Genomic DNA, 20,156 nt, shown 5'->3' with positions numbered 1-20,156 from the left:
TCGGTCAGTCTCTGGTGACCTGGTACCTGAAAGGTTGAGGCTACAACAACTGGGCTTGTCATCTGCGGTGATAATTACGATACAGAGTGCCAGGGCAGCTTCGGCAACACTCAGTGTGCTGGGAAGTGGAAATCTTCAAGTGCTTGAGCGAAGTACAGAGTGTCATTCCCACCTCTGTGGAACACTTACTTTTCTATCTCCAGTGGTTATTGGACATGGATTTATTCCCGTCCACTGCTAAGGTGTATGCATCAGCTATTTCTGCATGTCATGGCGAAAAACCGGCATTTAGCCATACTCTGATTAAACACTTCCTCCAGGAAGTGAGACAACTAGCTTTGTCTTATGCAAATAGGACGAAGCTAGAGGACAGAACCTATGTGAGATCGATAGTTAGCTTACTCTAACTCAAGTCCTATGATCAGAGGCAAAGTCCTCTAGCTTTTCCTGCCCTGCTGTCTTCCTCAGGTCGCTGAAGATCCTTGGGGAGCAGATGGGCTGGTGCACAGCCCTATTAAAGTGGCATGCCACAGCTGATAGGCTAATGGGTACATTCAAATTTTCAGTAAGACATGCATACACGCGGGGGCAGACAGCTAATCAGGATTAAGCTTCGCCTATGATCATAGAATTGAGTTAGAGTAATCTAATTATTATCTCTCCTCCGGCGTCAACAGGCCTCTTCCTAATTACATTACAGGCACCTGTGCTTAGTTAGGCGCTGAACTTATATCCTGCTCTATTCAGGAAGCTACAGGTGTCCACTAGGGGCAACATTTTCTACAAAAACAAAACAAACTAACAAAAAAAATTGACTCTTAAATAATATATACTGCGAGATAAGTTTGATTCTGTTTTTCTCTTTTTTTCCATGTTATCCTTCCTGCAATGTCACCCTTCGCTCAATCCTCCAATTCCCTGCCCTATTTTGGGAAACTTACATAGCTTGTCAAATAATGCCTTCATGTTATGTTCACAAATGCAAGCTAATGCAAGCAAGCTTTTGGGAGTAGTAGAAGTAGTTAGCTACATTTAACATGGTAGTTCATGTCCTAATATTTTCAAATTTTACTAGCTTGATTTAAATCACATGTGAAAACGAAATGATCATCCATAGCTAACGTTAGCTGATTCTCCTCCCAGATTTCATTGGTCATCTCAATAATCCTCTCAAATTCCTTTCCACCCTTCTATGTCCTTTTATCGAAATGTGCAGGAACCCATTATGTTTTAAAATGATATTTCAATAAACTAGCTAACCTAGTATAACTTTCAAGTAGCTTCTAGAACAGGGGTGGGCCAACTACAGCCCGCGGGCCACATCCGGCCCGTTGGTCTTTTTCATCCGGCCTGCCGAAGATTGGTACAGAATTATTATTTTTTTTTTTTTTTCAAACCTGTGCTGTCAGCATGCTGGGCCTACAACACAGAGTATTTGTATGCCATTGCATTCAGGACAGAGTTAGTCTGCAAGTGGAGTTCAAGTTCTCAGCCTCCAATGCAACTCTTAATTAATTCTTAAATCATCAAGAACTGCTACAATAACTCTGTCCTGTGGATGACCTGTAGGATGACAAGAGCACAGCTTTTTGTTGTACAGAACCGCCACCAACCCCCCTCTTTGGAGAACTATTTTACCATGTTTGGGTTTATAAACAACTGATCACTACTCCAAGAGGGGGAGAATCACAATGGGTGAGACAATTAAACATAGAAACAAACAACATTTGCACAAAAACATAAACATTGGACAACAGCATGTATTGAAAAACTGAATTAGGTCCAGGAAAACTGGAACTACAACTGGGCATGTGGCCTCTTCCTGTCATTATTATGGCAGCAAATGAGGGAGGAAAGGAGAGGAATGCAACCAGGAGGGTGCTGGGGTGCACGCCAAGCAGGTGTGCGTGCGTGCGTGTGTAAGATGTCCACCGGTGAGTGTACATGACTTATCCCCATTGGTAATGGAGTAGAAGGTCGGTATTATGTCGCGGTGCCTCCAAGCAGCGCAAGGGGCCCCGAATCCCCCCCGAACTCCACAGCCACGCGGACAACCCTCGGCTGCAGGAAATCCCCGGGTACCCTGCCCTGTGGCCACAGAACACCAGGCCCCCCAGAGAAGCCAGAGGGCCATGGAGCAACTCCCACGCTCAGCCTCGAGGAGCATGACCCAGTCCAAGGGAGCGCGAGGAGACCCTGCACCCCAGGGGCGTACAGAATTCATAATTATGACTGTATTAATTTGACCTTGACCTGTAATGCCTGGCGTTTCACCAGGTGGCGCATTAGGCGCAGTGACTTGATTTTGCGGAGCCCGAGCTACTCTCTGTTATTACTCTGCTTCTACTCTGAACCCATCTGCAACAATGAGTGGGCCAAAGAAAATAAAAGTCGACAGTGAGTGCCGAGTGTTTAATAAGGAATGGACAACTAAGTACTTTTTTACTGAAGTCCGGTCAAAGGCTGTATGTCTTATTTGCCAAGAAACTATTGCGGTTTTAAAGGAATACAACATCAACCGTCACTTTTCCACCAAGCATGCTCATTTACGCTAACAACCAATCAACGCAAGAACCGACGGCTACTGCTCAGAGGTTGGCAGCTGGCATGCAGGCTCAGCAAAGCAAGGCTCCTCCGGGGGCACAACCAGGAGCAGTGGGCAGCATACGTGGACGCGCCCGGGGACCAGGTGATAAGTGTCCATCGCTGGTCAGACGATGATGGGTACATGGTCAACAGGTCAACGCCTACTTCAGCCACTCCCTCAGTCGGCCTGAGAGAAACAACTGTGTCACCCATCGGGAGCTGCTGGCTGTCACCCATATGGGCAGAAGTTCCTTCTGCACACTAACCACGCCTCCCTCACCTGGCTCCTCAACTTCAAAGAACCAGAGGGACAGCTGGCCCGGGCTAGAGACACTACAGGACTACAACTTTGAGATTCGCCACTGGGCTGGCCGTCTCCATGCCAACGCAGATGCGTTGTCGCGACAGCCCTTGTCAGGAGGCAGAGTGCTGGCACTGTCAACACGTCGAGGCACCGGATGCAGCGACGTTACAGGTGGCGGCTCTACGAGACAGCCAAGCGTACGACGATGGTTACCAAGAGCCCCCAAGCACGAGCGACAACCACAGCATTGAGAACATTGACCCAGACCAACTCCAACACGAGCAGAGCCAAGACCCTGTCTTCGCCCGGGTTCAAGAGTGGTTGAGGGCAGGCCACAGACCAGACTGACCAGCGGTCTCAGCACTGGACATGGAGAGACGAAGGCTCTCTACTCGCAGTGGGCCAACCTCATCAGCCGTGCATCACCGCTGGCAGATTCCCGGTGGCCATCGCAACGTCTTCCAGCTCCTGGTGCCCCGCCAGCTACGTTCCAGAGTACTCCAGCTCGTCCATGACTCTGTGGGGGTTGGTCACTTTGGGGTCACCAAGACGCCTCATAGCCTCCGGTCCCGCTTCTACTGGCCAGGGTGTCATCAAGACGTGGAGCTCCACGTCCACCAGTGTAACACCTGTACCACTCAGAAAGGGCCGACTCGACGTGCCCCTCTGCAGCAGTACCAGGGTGGGGGCTCCCATGGAGCGGGTGGCCGTGGACATCTTGAGCTCTTTTCTGGCCACAGAATGGGGCAACCACTACATCCTAGTAGCCATGGACTACTTTACCAAATGGCCCGAAGCCTACCCTGTTCCCGACCAGAGTGCCGCCACCACCGCCGCATACCTGGTGGACGAGATGTTCTGTTGGTTCGGGGTGCCAGAGGAGCTGCACAGCGACCAAGGTCGGAACTTTGAGGTTCAGGTGTTTGCAGAGGTCTGCTGCTGGCTGGGCGTTAAAAAGACCCGGACTATGCCGCTGCACCCACAGAGTGACGGATTGGTCGAACGTTTCAACTGCACCTTGGTGACCCAACCCAATTCTGACGAGCCACCAGCAGCGAGATTGGGATCTTCACTTGCCCTTGGTCCTTTGGGCATATCAGACAGCAGTGCAAGAATCCACCAAGCGCACGGCAGCCCTCATGTTTGGACACGAGCACCGCACCCCTGTGGACTTGGTGTTTGGCCCCATGAATCAGAGGTGGCCCGAGAGCCGGGCATGGACTATTTTCACCACCTTCGGGAGCGGCTCCAGGCGGTGCATGAACTGACCAGGCAGGCTCTCGGTGACGCTGGGTCCCATCAGAAAAGGGCTTACAACCAGCGCACCCAAGGGGAGAATTTTTCCTCCAGGGCGCAAGTGTGGGTCTACACCCCGAGAGGAAGAGGAAGGCCTCGCCCCAAAATCTGATGAGCCACTGGGTGGGACTATCCTTGAGAGACTGTCTGATGTGGTGTCCAGCGTGTGGCTGATCAAAAGGAACTGGATGGTGGTTCTTCATCGAGATCGGCTTGCTCCCTACGGACCCTTGGCTCCTTCTGAGGGTGAGTCAGGGGCAGAGGGGCAGCCTCCAGTCTGTGCCTTGCCACAGGAAGCAGCCGAGGGATCCCCTGGGCGGGCCCGGCGACAGTTTCAACCTCCCCAACACCTCAGAGACTTTGTGGTGGACACATGGGTTGCTGGGGACAGCTAACCAGCCAGGTGGGGGCAATGTAGCATGTTGGGGAATATAGGTAGGGCGGAGATTTCCCAGCATGCTTTGTTTATTGTGTGTTTTGGGGTTGTCGGGGAAGGGGATTGTTTTATGTGTTCTTAGTTACAGTAATGTTAATTGTTATGCCATTGTTAGTTAGCCATGTTACATGTGTTATGATAGATTGTTATTACTTTTACGTGTTAAGATTGTTGCACTCGGAGTGAGAGTGTATGTGCCATTAGTGACGTGCCTGCCGTGATAACAGTGTGGTGGTTAAATGCTGAGCATTCTGAGGAACAAAGATCACTCTTGGTTGAGAAGTCAAATCTACTGCCTCTTGCTTGCTCGAAGAAGCCCGAGCTCGCTACAATACTGTATATAAATAGTTCAGAGCATACCCAGTTTGCCAAACACGGATGGGTTGATTGCTATGTCATATATGTTGCAAGAATTACTCTAATCTAACCATGCCTCACAGCTGAACCCCTTTCCCTTTAATGGAACAATTTGTATTTTTTCAGAGCAGGATTAGGAGATAAATCCTAAAATGGGATTTTGTAATACAGTAAAAATTATTTAAGCTTGTTTATTTTATATTGCCCCACCACAGATGCCAACACTGTGAAAGCAATTTTACTATTCATCTGTGACACAAATTTGAGTGTCAAAGTTTACCAAAGTTAACATAAAGTTTAACTCTGCGTGAAGGCATTGCAGCCAATTAACGTTACTTTGTGATAAACTGATAGTGACAATTTTTTTAATTAGCATGAATAGCTGGTGTAATATAGTCTAGTAATAGTATTAAATGCAAATAATCTAAGTAAATAATAACATTTTATGCTGTTATTAGTTTTACTGCCGATGGGATGTGTTCCTTCTAAACCAGAGAAAGCATAGCCTTGTGTAATAACATTAATTCATTACCTAAACACACAACCCTGAACAGTGAAAAAAAATAAAAATAACAAATAAAAAAATAAAAATAACAAATAAATAAATAAATAAATAAATAAATATATATATATATATATATATATATATATATATATATATATATATATGTGTGTATCTCACACACACACACACACACACACACACACACACACACACACACACACCTCATAGTAGCTCTGGACTGCATTGATGAAGGCCTCGTCTGCAACAATTTGGGTCTCTCCTTTGAGAAAAGCCTGGAAGCGTTCCTTCACTGTTTGCAGCTGCTGCTTGCTGATCTGAGGGAGTAAAGGAGAAATGTGTAAAAAGTCAGACCCCCCCCATTTCTATATCCTCTGGGCCTGATTCTTTATTATTAGGCTTTCTGTTAATTTGACGGCAGATGTAAGGTGATGTTTTCTCATCCTCAGGACTGTTATAGGTGGTTAGTGTTATAGTGGTTTATTTTTCTAATGATTGAAGAACTAACCTCTCAAACCAAGGTTTGTTTGGTTTGAGAGGTTCTTTTCTTAGAAACCAGCATTGAGTTTTTGTTTAAGTGCACTTAATTATGGTATTTTGCAATAGTGGAAAATTTAAACCAGCTAGTAGCCCCGCTCCCTTGGACCCAGGTTCTTTTCATATCACCCACCATCAGATAACTCAAATAACTAAATAAAATTTTAAGAAAACAACCTAAAAGAACAACATGTGGGACATAAAGAACCACCCGCTACGAAAAGTCATTCTCCATTCGGTAATGTCTCTTCGTGGAATTACAAAGAATTTTAAAGAACCCTTATTATTCTGTGTGTAGAAATCCTCCCTCATCCTATAGGGCAAAACCTATAGGATCAGGGATGATTATGATGACAATTCATTATCACGTTCTTCTATGTATATAAGGACAAAGAGTAGATGCACAGTGTGACTACAAGAAGATATCCTAAATACAAGATCCTTAATACTTTTCTTTCCTTCAGTTTTCTAGGTACCATAATTACTCAGGACCTCAAGTGGGAGCTAACCACCAAGAAGGTCTGCAGAGGATGTACTTCAGCAAAAGAAATGCATACATCCAGGAGCTCGAAGTGGGCAGGAAAGTTTGTGGCAAACCATCCCACCTTGGACATCATTTATTTTAATCACTTCGACCTGGCAAGAGGTGGAAGTGTGAAATAAGACAACTCAGTCAGTTTATTGTCAGTTCAGAAAACATGTGGTGGAACGATTCATTCAGCTTTCCTGCCCTAACGTCATCTTGGTAATATACATCACTTCGGTTGAATTAGAACTGCCCCCAATCCGAGTAAGTTAAATTAGTCCTTGGGATCTAATATGAGTAAAGATTCAGCAACTGGGTTGCTTACTTCTCACCTCAAATTTGTTGAGAAACAGATTTTAGTATATTGATAAGGTGAAATCAGTGAAAGTTTACAGAGTAAATAAAATGGAGCCCAGAGTAAAGCTCAAACCCCATCGGCTCATAGAACAGGGCAGAGCCCGCATTCGGGTCTCATCCTTCTATCCCTTTACACGGAACGTAATGGGATTCGAGGCTCAGAGGATGGGCACACCACGACTCAAGGAGATGCTGGCCCATCACCTCGCCGGCAGAGAAAGTGTCTAAGGCTTCTGCCGCCATTCTCCACCTCTCCCAGGCGCAGGCTAAATGCGTGTTGTGGTGCTGTCGGTGGTTACCCAGCGACATCTCTGGCTGTCCCGGACCACCATGCACGAGTCAGAGAAAGCAGTGCGGATTTCCGCGCCCGTTTCTGAGACAGGGCTGTTCAGGGGTGCTCTCACTGAGACCACTGAGCGCCTCAGAGGGAGGGAGTAGGACAGGAGACAGCTCTCCCTACACCTGCTTTTGGTAGGGGAGAACATTGCTCCATGTCCCCACCCCGCTCTGACAACCGCAGGATAAGCGTTACAACCGTAGCTGACGTCCAGCGTCCAAGGCGCCCTGGGCGTACAACAGAGCGAGCGGCCCCAGACCCCCCACACACACAGGAAGTTCTGGGCCCTCCTCGTGTCTATGCTTTTATAATAAGCATACATTGGAGCAAGTGGCTTCGTGCTCCCTCCTGTATAGAAGGAACGCACCTTCTATACGGAAGGGCACGTGAATCACCAGACCACCAGCAAGACCAGGTCCTGGGCACGTTCATACACGGTACATCGCCGCTGGGTGCAAGACGGGTGCTCGGTGACCTCGTTACCGGTCCTGGGAGGTCCTCTGCTGACCTGGCGCCTGAACGGCGTAGGCTTGAACAGCATGGACTGTCACAGGCTGTGATCATCACCACCGTGGGCTCTCGCGCTCAGTGCATAAATTTCAGTACTTCCACATATGCAATTGTTGATATACCAATAGATATACTAAGGGGCTTCGCCTCCCTCATAGAACTGTAGTAACAAAGCTACAGTAACTCCCGTTACAATAGCTTGAATGCATAATCTGGTATTTTCAGCAAAAATATTTAAAAACATGTTTTGGGGACCTTAGAGACCTATATTAAATTGTTACAAAGGAGCAAAATAGGTCACTTTTAGCTTTTTTTATGATACGTATGATATTTGTCTGTCTGTACAACATGCACCAACCCTTAACCATGACCCAATCCTTGTTTAAAAAAAAAAAAAAAAAAAAAAAAAAAAAAAAAAGATTCTGGGGCATATTCACAAAGCAATCGCGCGGCTTTTGCGGACGCTAAACTGGGGCAAATAACAGAAAAAGCGAGAGTCTAATTCACCAAGCGTCCGCAAGCGATGAAATGCATTGTTAACTGCGCTGCCACACAAATAGTGTCTTGGAGCGCTGGTGCTATTTGCGCGTACTTAAATTCAGTATTATGAATGCACTTGGTTCAAAATTGGCCCCCTTTACATGTACATTACATTTTACATTTAGTCATTTAACAGACGCTTTTATCCAAAGCGACTTACAACTGTTCAAACACCGACGGACGCAGCCATCAGGAGCAATTAGGGGCTAAGTGTCTTGCTCAAGGACACTACAGCATGCTAGCAGGAGGTGCCTGGGATTGAACCAGCAACCTTTAGATCACTAGACCACCAGCTCTACCGCCTGAGCTACCATCCCCGTAAATGAGCCTAATTGCAAATAGCCTCCAATTCAATAACATCGACACTAATAGCCACACGAGTTAGAGTGTACGCTTTTACTGTCTGCAGGGACCTGGTGGTAACTGCGCAAGACAAAACAAGAAAAGGCAAAAAGAGGCTCCGCTGTGTGATCAACTTCAGGGAGCTTGTGCAACTGAAGCGCATTTATAAGGGGTGTCACGCCCAGATTTTTCAGTGATTTGTAAATAATATTTTGAGATTATTAATTAATTATTATTATTATTATTATTAATAAAACTATTATTATGGTTTTCAAAACACACTCCAAAAGCAACCTTTTTGAAACTGAATACGTTTTTGTACAAATAAGGCATTACTAACATTGACAAAAATGGTTCTATATCTCCTATTAAACTCAAAATATATCAAAAAAACAACTCAAAGTTATAGGAAATAGTGATAAAGTTGTCAAAACTTGCATTGAACCACAGATGGCCTCGAACCTGCAGGACCATGGACAGCCCGGACCCCAGGCTCATCGGGTGTCCCTCTCCGGACAATTTCCATTCTTTTCAAATCCCCTCATCAGGATTTGGCATAGCACCGGCGCAGCCTCTCCAAGGATTTCTTAAAATTTTACATTTTCATTCAGCACTTTAAATCAAAATAACTACCATCCGATAATTATTTTTAAGTTTAATATTAATTTAAGACTAATCATTTGTTAAACAGGCAAGGGTCTAGGAGGCCGTAAACGCATCATGACTCTCCAATGGAGACCGCACCCAAGACGCATAGATCATATATTTTGCCACATGGATCATTGGGATCAGATGCAAAACGAGCGCAAATTGCACTCAGCAGCAAAACTTTATGGCCGTGTTTGTAATCTTGTTATCTTTTGTGAATAGAATGCTAAAACGGTGCAAATAGCAAGGCAAGGCAATTTTATTTGTATGGCACATTTCAACAACAAGGCAATTCAAAGTGCTTACATAAAAAGCATTAAGACAAAGTGCAAAGAAACACATTATAAAAGCACATATGCATAAAGTTATGTTGGGGATCCCGACGGGATTGTTTACTAATCTCTGGAGTGTATAAGCGTGGTTTATGGGTTGATGTGGCTTTTCTCTTTGATCGCAAGGTATTGCATGTCTAACGTACATTAAAAAAATTATAATTGTGAGCGTCATTGAAACGTGGGGCCATTTGATGATCACACAGAGGAGCTTGTGAAGTCAGTTCATTGATTATGGCTAGTGAGTGATTTCACAGCTTACAATAATATGCACTGGCAACTAATAAAAACCCTAGTGGTCATGAAAAAGCTCATGCTCAAGGTTCAAATGTGAATGGCTAACACAAAACCCTAATTATCCCAGTGGGATGTCAGCTCTGAACATGCTATTAACCAAAACCATCCATTACACACAGAAAGGTAGTTTGTCAATCCAGACCCCAGCAATAACCCTGAGAATACCCTGTTGTTAGTAGCTATATTATCACAGCTCGTTGGATCAACAACGTTCTGTTTGCAAACCTTATAAATTAAATTAAAAGTGCGGCCCCCAGACAAACAGTGCTGTGTAGCGAATGCAGCTGGTATCTACCTTACTATTGATAGAGGCTTTTATGGCACGGCCCTTATGTTATAAGTGATTATACAGTTTCCTGTAAATAAATGGCTAGTTAAACACACACTTTTTTTCTACGTTTATTCAAGGCATTTATACAGTGTATAGTAACATGTAAATGTCACCAAACAACTCAAAGTAGGGAACAATATCATCATGTTTATTCCTTTCCCCTTAGGTTTCAACTGAAAATAAACCTCCCACTCCCAATACTTCTAACCTGCAACCTTTAAAACCTACCTGCCTAAAGGAGAGGTAGCTTTGGGCATTAGGTGTACTGCACAATCCCTCCGAGTATCTGCGTGAGGAACCTCGAAAACTGGGTTTGCTCATGACACACAGATTCAGGAATGTAGAGACAAAAAATGTAATTGTGGTAACTATGTTGAATGTGGGAATGGGGAATGTGGGATTAGATTGAGGAGGACCTCGAGGATTATATAGATTTTTTTTATAACGCATACGTGATGGAAGATGACCAGGATCTCAATAATCCCGCGAAAAGGAAGAAGACCGACTCAGCAACGGACACAGACAATCTCATACCGGGTGCCGTAGAGGTTAGTGTCGTAGATAAGATTAACAAGAAGCTGGACATGCTCGGTCCACTCCTCCGAGACATTACCGAGATCAAAGCCAGTCTTGATTTGCTGCCCCGCACGGTCCGCGAGATGCAAAAAGACAACGCAGATCTGAAAAACCTCCGTGAAGCGTCTCACAGCGGAGATGGAAGTTGTAAAAAAATGTAATAAAATAATGAAAGAGACTATCCTGGATATTCAATCCAGAAGTATGCGGGACAACCTCATATTTTCTGGGATCCCAGAGAATAACACCGAGTCCCCAGAAAATATGGTGAAAGATTTTCTCCCCACCGCCCCGGGAACTCCCGACAGACACCGTGAAGCAGGTCACCTTTCACCGAGTTCATCGACTGGGACACCACGTGGGGAACTGTGCCTGCTCCATCATTGCTAAGTTTTCACACTTCAAGCACAAGGAGCTGAAAGGAACAACGCTAGGCATGAACGATCAATTCCCCCGGGAGATCAACCGCCGACGGAAGGTGCTGTATCCTGTCCTGAAGGAGAACCACCACACCCTGGTTATTCTGATCATAATGTATGTATTCTTGTAATTCTGGTTATTATATACTGCAAGATGTAGGAATAGGCATGCTATCTATGTCAGGATTTAAAATATCGTTTACTCTCATCTCACCTTCCTAATTCCCCCTCCATACTTCTCTCATCATCTCACCTCCCTAATCCCTCTCTCCTTACTTCTATCACTCTCACTCTATAATGTCTTTCACTTTATGTATGTCTAATCCGGCAATGTTCTGTGTTTATCTTTGTCTACTTGTTATTTGTTTGTATAGTTATGTATCCCTACAAACTTCCTACAATACTATGGCAGTGAAAAGGAATTTAAAGGAGGAAACCCCAGACTTATCTATGGGAAAACATGGGAACGGTAGTACAGCTATTGCCTTGGATGCACTGTGCCATCACCCCCTAACTAGCTTCACTGACACCCATTAAGTTTGTTAATTGGAATGTGAGAGGCTTGGGCTCACCTGCTAAACATAGCAAAATCCGAACTCACCGAAAGGCCTTACATAATGATTAATGGGATTTTTCAGGTAACATCAAATTAACCATAGCTAATATTTATGGCCCCAATGAGGATGACCCAAATTTCTTTCACAATGTATTTTCAAAACTTTTAGAATTCTCTGAATCAATTATCATATTGGGAGGAGACTTCAACACAGAACTGGATCCAAATTTAGACCGTTCTCAAGCCAGAAATATTCCCAAATCCTGGCGTTCGTCGGACACTATAAAACAATAGATGAGTGATCTTGCTCTTGGGGATTGTTTCTCGATCAAATAACCCACATTCTAGAGAATACACATATTATTCCCCACCAAAGTTTCTCTAGAATCGACCTTTTCTTGACAAATAACTCCACACTGTCCAAAATCACGAATCCAGAAATCCACCCTATTTCCGATCACGGGCCGATTAGTTTCAACCTAATAAATGAAACAAACCAGACCCACGGCAGGTGGCAGTTTAACACCTCACTTTTGACAGATAAAGAATTTAACCATTTCTTTTCAAGAGAATGGACTTCCTTTATTGAACTGAATGACTCCCCAGAAATATCACCATCCTTACTTTGGGAAACAGCTAAGGCAGTACTAAGAGGTAGTATTATTTCATTCTCTACTCACAAGAAAAAGAAAGGACAGAATGCCAAAATAAACTCGAACGGCGACTAAAGGAGTTGCACTCCCAACAAGCCCACTCATCTGAGCAAATCCGAAATGAGATCAGGACAATTACATCTCAACTTGAAACTATCATCCATCAAAAGACAATTTCTTATGCAACGAACAAGTTGTAAATTATTTTGAATTCAATGACAAATCAGGTAAATTTCTTGCCAATCAATTGAAACGTGATAGAGAAAAATCACTTATTACAGCCATCAAAGATTCACAGGGCAGAAAAACAGACTCTCCGCAAGACATCAATAACATATTTAGAGACTTTTATGAGAACCTATATCACTCGGCTAATGAATCAAATATATCAAACATTCACTCATTTCATAATAATATTAACATTCCTAAACTTTCGACAGAGCAAGCTACCACCTGAGATCAATCACTTACTCTTGAAGAACTCAGGAAAGCGCTCTTCTCTATGCCCAACAATAAAACACCTGGATCAGATGGCTACCAAGTGGAATTTTATAAACACTTCTGGCCACTTACCTCCCCATTATTCAATAGAATGGTTACAGAGGTCAAGTCAACCTCCACCATGCCTCCGCACATGAATACTGCTCTCATTTCTGTTTTGCTCAAACCCAAAAAGGACCCAACCCTCACCTCCAGTTACAGACCCATAAGCCTTATTAAATGCGACCTTAAGATTATAAGAAACAGGATTTGTCAAAGGCAGACACTCATCCAGCAATATGCGTTGTTTATCCAGTCTGATGAGCATATCTAAAAGGAACAACTTTAATCTCATTATTGCCTCTTTGGATGCCGAAAAAGCATTTGATAGAGTTAATTTGACATATCTCTTTTCAACCCTCAACAAATGTAGCTTTGGAGAGTCCCTCATTCAATGGGTCAGAATCCTCTACAACTCTCCATCTGCTTCTGTCATCACCAATGGTTACACTTCACAGTGTTTCACCCTACAACGCAGCACAAGACAAGGATGTCCGCTCTCCCCTTTACTATTCGCCATCTTTATTGAACCCCTCGCAGCGGCTATCCATTAAAACAGTAATATTGTAGGCATACAAACAGGAAACTCTGCTCACAAAATCAGTTTCTATGCAGACATACGGAACCCAATATCATCCCTACCGGAGGTGTTCAATCTTATATCTATATTCTCAGCGATCTCAGACTATTTAATAAATTGGACTAAAACCACAGTCTTACCACTCAGTGGGGGGGACTGTAATGCTCCAACCCAGAAACTTCACTTAATTATCACAACGGGCAATGTTAGATACCTTGGTATTGATATCTCCCCCGATCTATCAGATTTGTTTACCCTTAACTTCACTCCATTGCTCTAATCCATTGAAGAAGACCTCATTCGATGGAACCTACCCATCTCATTAATTGGTAGGATAGCAGCAGTGAAAATAAATATACTTCCAAAAATAAACTATATATTTTCAATGACCCCAGTTCAATCAACAGTACACTGGTTTAATACTCTCTACTCAATAGTCAACAAATTTTATTGGAAATACAAGAAACCGAGAATTAAACTAGCAACACAACAGAAAAACAAAGACTGTGGAGGCCTAACGGCCCCAAACTTTAGATACTACTATCTAGCAAACCATCTTCAATTTCTAATTAAATGGTTATAACCAGAGCAACAATTGGCCCATGGATGGCAAGACATTGAACAATCTGAATGTCAGGAGTTATCATTATCTGATCTCCCATTCCTTACTGAATCTATAAGGAAACATAATTGCTTTAAAAACCCATTTGTCGCAACAACTCTGTCAGCCTGGTGGAAATTCCTCAAACTCAGTGGTCACACTATCTCCAAACAAATTTACGCCAATCTGGCACAACCCAGATTTCTATCAGAATCAGAAATTCTTTAATAATCCCCGGGGGAAATTACTTTTGTTACAGCTCCAAATCTACATGCAACATATTTACATACAACATATAATTATTAAGAAACATATTTATATATAAATATATATATAAACATATCTATATGTTATAAACATCTATACAGAGTGTAAAATGTACAGTTAAAAATGTGCAAAAAGAAAAAGGTGCAGAAGTGGAAGTCCGTGTTCTAGGTTCAAAACAGACCAATAATGTTTAGGTCTTGGAAAAGACAAGGAATTACTCATCTGGAAAACATTTTTGAAAACAATTTGCTTATATCCTTCCCAATCTTGACCCAAAGGTATAATATCAGTGGCCACGGCTTGTTTCAATTCCCTCAATTACAGCAGTCTCTAAAAGTTAAAATCAAATTGACGAACAACATCCTACAACCACCTGAAATGATTGAACATCTCACTCATATCGGTCACTTGAAAAATCAGTTTTCCAGAATATACAAACTTTTATTAAAAATAGATGACACCTTATCTTTACCTACAATGAAATGGAAAAGAAACCTTGCTGTGCCCACCAATATCAACCTGTGGAAGCTTACTTGCGACAACACCTTTTCTATGATCCGCAACTCCAAAATGCAACTCATCCAATATAAGATTTTGCACGGAGCCCATATCACGGAACACAATATGTTCAAAATGGGTTTTGTGGATGACATTTGCTCTCACTCTTCCCTTGATACCAGAGATGACTACTTCCATGCCTTTTGGCTCTGCCCACCTATCCTAGCATTCTGGACCAACATCACCAAGAAGCTATCAACCCTTCTGGGTCGCAGCATTCCATTCTCCCCGTCTATAGGTCTTCTCGGTGACCTCTCCTCAGTCGACCCACCACTGAAACACCACCAACCCATTTTGATCGCCTTAACAATGGCCAACAAAACAATATTACTCAATTGGAGAAAGAGCAATAATCTCACCACATCCCAATGGTTGCATTTATTAATAGATTACATCTTAATGGAAAAACTATTGGCAATATCCCAAAACAATGTTGATTCATTTAATGAAATATGGGCTACTTTTATCACTGACATAACTCCATCATTTAATACTTGAGTCTTCCTAAGTCAGTGCAATATCGTTGTCCTTTGGGGCATGTGGAGGTCCTTCTGGTCTGCCAGGGCTCCGCGGTTGGGTGGATGCCTAGGCAGCTCTGGGGACCTGGGCTCTGGGCCGGTGTTCTTGGGGGATCCCGGGGCCGCACGGGGGAGTTGGGTGGTCTGGGTGGTGGCGCCTGCTTCTTTACCTGAGTTGAGCTGGCCTGTCTCCAGGGGTGGGGGAGACATGCTCCCAGGGAGTACCTGCAGCTGGCGTCCGTGTGTAGGTTCCGGGCTAATTGTGGGTTCTGGGGCTTGGGTTGGGGGCGGGGGGTGTGGGTTGCTGGTCTCAGGCCCCATGGTCGGTGGGTTGGCACGCTGCTGGGGTCGCCCACCCTGCGGGCGGGGTGGCTGGGCATGTGTGTCCGGGCATGTGTGTCCCTCTGCATCCCGTGGGGCGGGTTGGCCCGTTGTGCTGGGGCTGGTTAGGCGTTCCGTCTGGTCTTGTCAACCTGAGTCCTGAACCTGGCTGGCTGTGCAAGGTGCAGGGCTCACCATGTGGCCTCCTTCGTGGGGGGCGGTCTTCTGTCATCACACCGGGCTGCAGAGGTACCTAGCCTCTGACGCCTGTCGCTGGGGGGTCGGGCTGTCGGTGGGGGTGCCGTCTGCTGCCCTCTGTTCTGTAGTCCGCATGCTCGGCGGCTGGGGGTTGACCAGGGGCCTGATGGGGGCGCGGAGCTGCCTGACATGGCGAAGGCGCATGGCGGATGCTCTGCGTCCTTGGCAGAGCGCTGTAGGTTTGCTGCCACCAGGTACGGGAGGTGGCCGCACTGGGGGGCGGTCGGGTGGGCCCCCCCGGGTGGGCCCCCCTCCCAGCCTGGCTGGAGTCCTGACGGCTTGCACCTGGTGGTTTGGGATGTGCTGCGACCTGGCGGGGCTGTAGAGAGCACCGCCGGTCGCCTTCCTGGGGGGACTGCTTGCCGTTGTTGGTGTGGGTTGGGGTGTGGAGGGCGGCTGTTGGCCTTTTGCTTCAGCGGCGCGGCTTCTCTGTGGCGGGCGACCCGGGTGCTGGGGGTGGCGGAGGGCCTGTATACCTGGCGGCCTGCCGGCATGGGGTGGGGTGGGGGGGGGGGGGGGGTGTAAAATCGATGTGCCCCACGCTGGACACTCGCTGCTACGTGTATGGGCACTTGGCACTCATGCCGGGCAGGGCGTCTGGTCGGCTGTGGTCTTCTGTGGCCGCAGGGCAGGGTACCCGGGGGTTTCCTTCAGCACAGGGGTGTCCACGGGGCTGTGGAGTTCGGGGGGGCTTCGGGGGCCCCTTCCGCTGCTTGGAGGCGCTGCGACATAATACCGACCTTCTACACCAGTACCAATGGGGATAAGTCATGTACACTCACCGGTGGACATCTTTTCCACAGACGCACGCACGCACGCACGCGCGCGCGCACCCCAGCACCCTCCTGGTTGCATTCCTCCTCCCTCATTTGCTGCCATACTAATGACAGGAATAGGCCACGTGACCAGTTGTAGTTCCGGTTTTCCTGGACCTAATTCACTGTTTTTCAATACATGTCATCCAGTGTTCATGTTTTTGTGTAAATGTTTGTTTCTATGCTTATTTGTCTCACCATGATGATTCTCCCCCTCTTAGAGTAGTGATCAGTTGTTTATAGACCCAAACATGATAAATAGTTCTCCAAAGAGGGGGGTTGGTGGTGGCTCTCCATAACCAGAAACTGTGCTCTTGTCATTCTACAGGTCATCCACAGGACAGAGTTATTGCAGCAGTTCTTGATGGTGAATAATGAATTAATAAAGAGTTGCATTGCAGGTTGAGAACTTGAACTCCACTTGGAGACTAACTCTGTCCTAAATGCAATGGCATACAAATACTCTGTTGTATGCCCAGCATGCTGACAGCACAGGTAAAAAAAAAAAAAAAAAAAAAAAAAAAAACATAGTTATGAGTGAACAATACATCAACTACATTTAAACTACAGCAATTAAACCTGAGGTCCTACTTAATTGCTAAAGTTGCTCGTAAAAATGCCCGGAAACATGCACGCATGTGCACGTACACACAGCACTAATAACCATTCACTGAAGGCTACATATATATGACAGTGGTGTGGGGATGGTGTGGTTTGAGCAGCACCTGTCCTGGGTCTAGATAATTGGGGCCCTGGCATACCTGTTGCTTGTTGGTGGGTCTAACAAGCAAAAGATAAAACCCCCATTCCCACACACACTCTGGAGAGGAGCCCTTGTCATGATACTTGTCCATCTGATCCTGGGCTTATTCCATCTAGCCCACTCTCTACAATAAACTGTGTCTGAAACCCCGTTGTCTGTGCCGGAGGGCTCTGAAAACGCCACTTGGATGGTGTGTGGTAGGCTAAACTACCACAATGACTATGATATCAGGTTCTTGTGGAAAGCCTAGGGGGAAATGATACAATGAATGAATACAATGTCAACAATTTAATTCACTTTTATACACACAATTATTAATTTTGCAGTATTATATTTATTCTATATATTTTTCTACTTAATTTATTTATATATATATATATATATATATATATATATATATATATATATATATATATATATATATATATATATAGATATCAATGTTCAGTACATTATTTTATATTAATTTAATTAATTTATTTAATTGTCCTTTAATTGTCTCAAAATATATATAAATTTTATTCTGTGTACTCCAGTTACATATTTTCCGTCTTCTATTTCACATTTTCTTCCAATATACACTCCTGCACGCTAACCAGCATTAAGCCAATGAAATACAAATTTGATTTCAATCTAACATTTTGCAAGAGTCTGGTTGTATGCTAATTAGTAAACTCATTTTGCCATGTCGACTTGGAGTTAGGCTCAGGTGTCCTTCAGCTGGTCACAATGGTGCACACCGCCCTTTCAGCTAATGCTTAAATGTTTGTACCTGCTTTCCACGATGGCACCCCAGCTAAAGCTTAGCTTAATCTATGAAAGACTCAGACTTCTCCCTCTCTCCCGTATTCGCTGCCTATCTCACACCGAAAAGCACAGGCCTCATTTTAAGACAGCTTAATTTCCTAATATTTCCCCGCCATCTGTCCTGCTGACTCTACTGTATGCATGCTCCTCATCTACAATGAATTGCAGTATTGCAGTATGCAATTGAAGTATTTTACAGAGACAACATGAAGTTGAGTCAAACCTGCTAAATAAACACAACCTAGCTAGCTAACAAACAACGGAATCCTGTTTCATAGTATACCCTCCTTTTTCCCAGCATATGAGGCAGACTTTGATGAAGAGTCTCGTGAGCGATCCGAAAATTATATGGGTTAGGGTTATTTTGGAAAATCCTACTTTGAGTCATCGGTAGATTCACTTTTCCTCTCCATTATTGACCTGCTTTGTTTATCAAGGGTTGTCATGGTGTTTCTAATACAAACTGCACTCGTACAGCCTGTTTGGTGAAAGCAGGGAGTGAAATTCACTGGAGGTCGCCTTCAATATAGACTTCAAAAGAGTCTGCATTCGGGAGGACTCAACAGTGATATTACCTGCACCACAAGCTCCTTCTAAACTATCTCGACAAAATATTTCTTAGCTCCTCCCAAGATGCTGGATTCTTCCTCCGTGATTATTAGATAAGACGCTTAGCCCTTCTCAAGCAAAACTGCCGACTGCAATATAAATGGAAAACGAGGGCTAGAGCAACAGGGAAATGGAACGCTGGGTTTTATTTTGAACTTTATATTATAAAAGGGGAATATTGTGATACCCATTTTGTGTCGAAGAGACAGAACTCCATACTATTTGGCGGTGTAGCATAAATGACTGATGTGGTAAGCTTCTTTGTGGGCCAAATTGTTACTCAGGTGCTGCCACAACATTGCAGTCTCTCTCTCTGGGAAAATATTTAGATCTTCCCTGGTGAGCTAGACTATAAGTTCATCTCCATCACAAACATGTTTGTCATGTTTTAAGAAATTCTCAAGTCAAACTTTCAGATATTTTTGCATGATTCCAGAAGTTTTCTTCATTTCCTCTTATTGACATTGTTTTTTGGCAGGTTGAGTGTTGGGCATGTTGGAAATTAGACCATTAGATGTCAAAGAGAGAGAGAGAGAGAGAGAGAGAGAGAGAGAGAGATTAAAAAACAGAACCAGTGGGGAGTAGTGAAGAACAGTAGTGGAGATCATCAGCTGATGGTGTCTGCTGTGAGGGTAGTGGTGTTGGTGGGGGCGGGTCCAGTCGCTTCAGCTGCCATCTGGGAGCCAGCAAACTGAGATAACACCGCCGGTGGCATGCGCAAGCCCATGCGTGCACAGATTTGTGTTAATATGTGACCAGATGTGAACCAATGTGTGTGTATGTGTGTTATTGTTGGCCCCGTGCCTCTCACAGTCCATGCTGACAGCCAGTAGAGCTTAACCCTACTAACCAGAGATATGACCATCTAAGAGCAACAAGTATTTTAGGACTTTAGGAAACTGTTCATATAGTTATTGAGGTAAAACCTAAATAGCAATTGTACCCTAAGGACAGAATTGTCTATGTCTATGTAATAAAAAAAGGTGACTATATGACCAAGTATGATAAGATTAACTATATAATGAACTATATTAATTATGTTGACAGGTCAATGAC

At 44.5% G+C, this 20,156-nt stretch overlaps 1 protein-coding gene across 1 annotated transcript in view; it reads right to left on the bottom strand.

Annotated features, from left to right (window-relative positions):
• The window catches only part of cadpsa (Ca2+-dependent activator protein for secretion a), a 171,978-nt gene that overhangs the window by 116,902 nt on the left and 34,920 nt on the right, over positions 1-20,156 (bottom strand). The window contains exon 2 of the mRNA XM_080000884.1: positions 5,706-5,819. Within this exon, the coding sequence (XP_079857010.1) occupies positions 5,706-5,819 (114 nt within the window). The remainder of the gene's footprint in view (positions 1-5,705; positions 5,820-20,156) is intronic.

The sequence above is a fragment of the Zeus faber genome, assembly GCF_960531495.2.
Source record: "Zeus faber genome assembly, chromosome: 5".
Lineage (NCBI taxonomy): Eukaryota > Metazoa > Chordata > Actinopteri > Zeiformes > Zeidae > Zeus > Zeus faber.
Note: the sequence above shows the minus strand (reverse complement) of the source record. Positions and strands in the feature narration are given on the sequence as shown.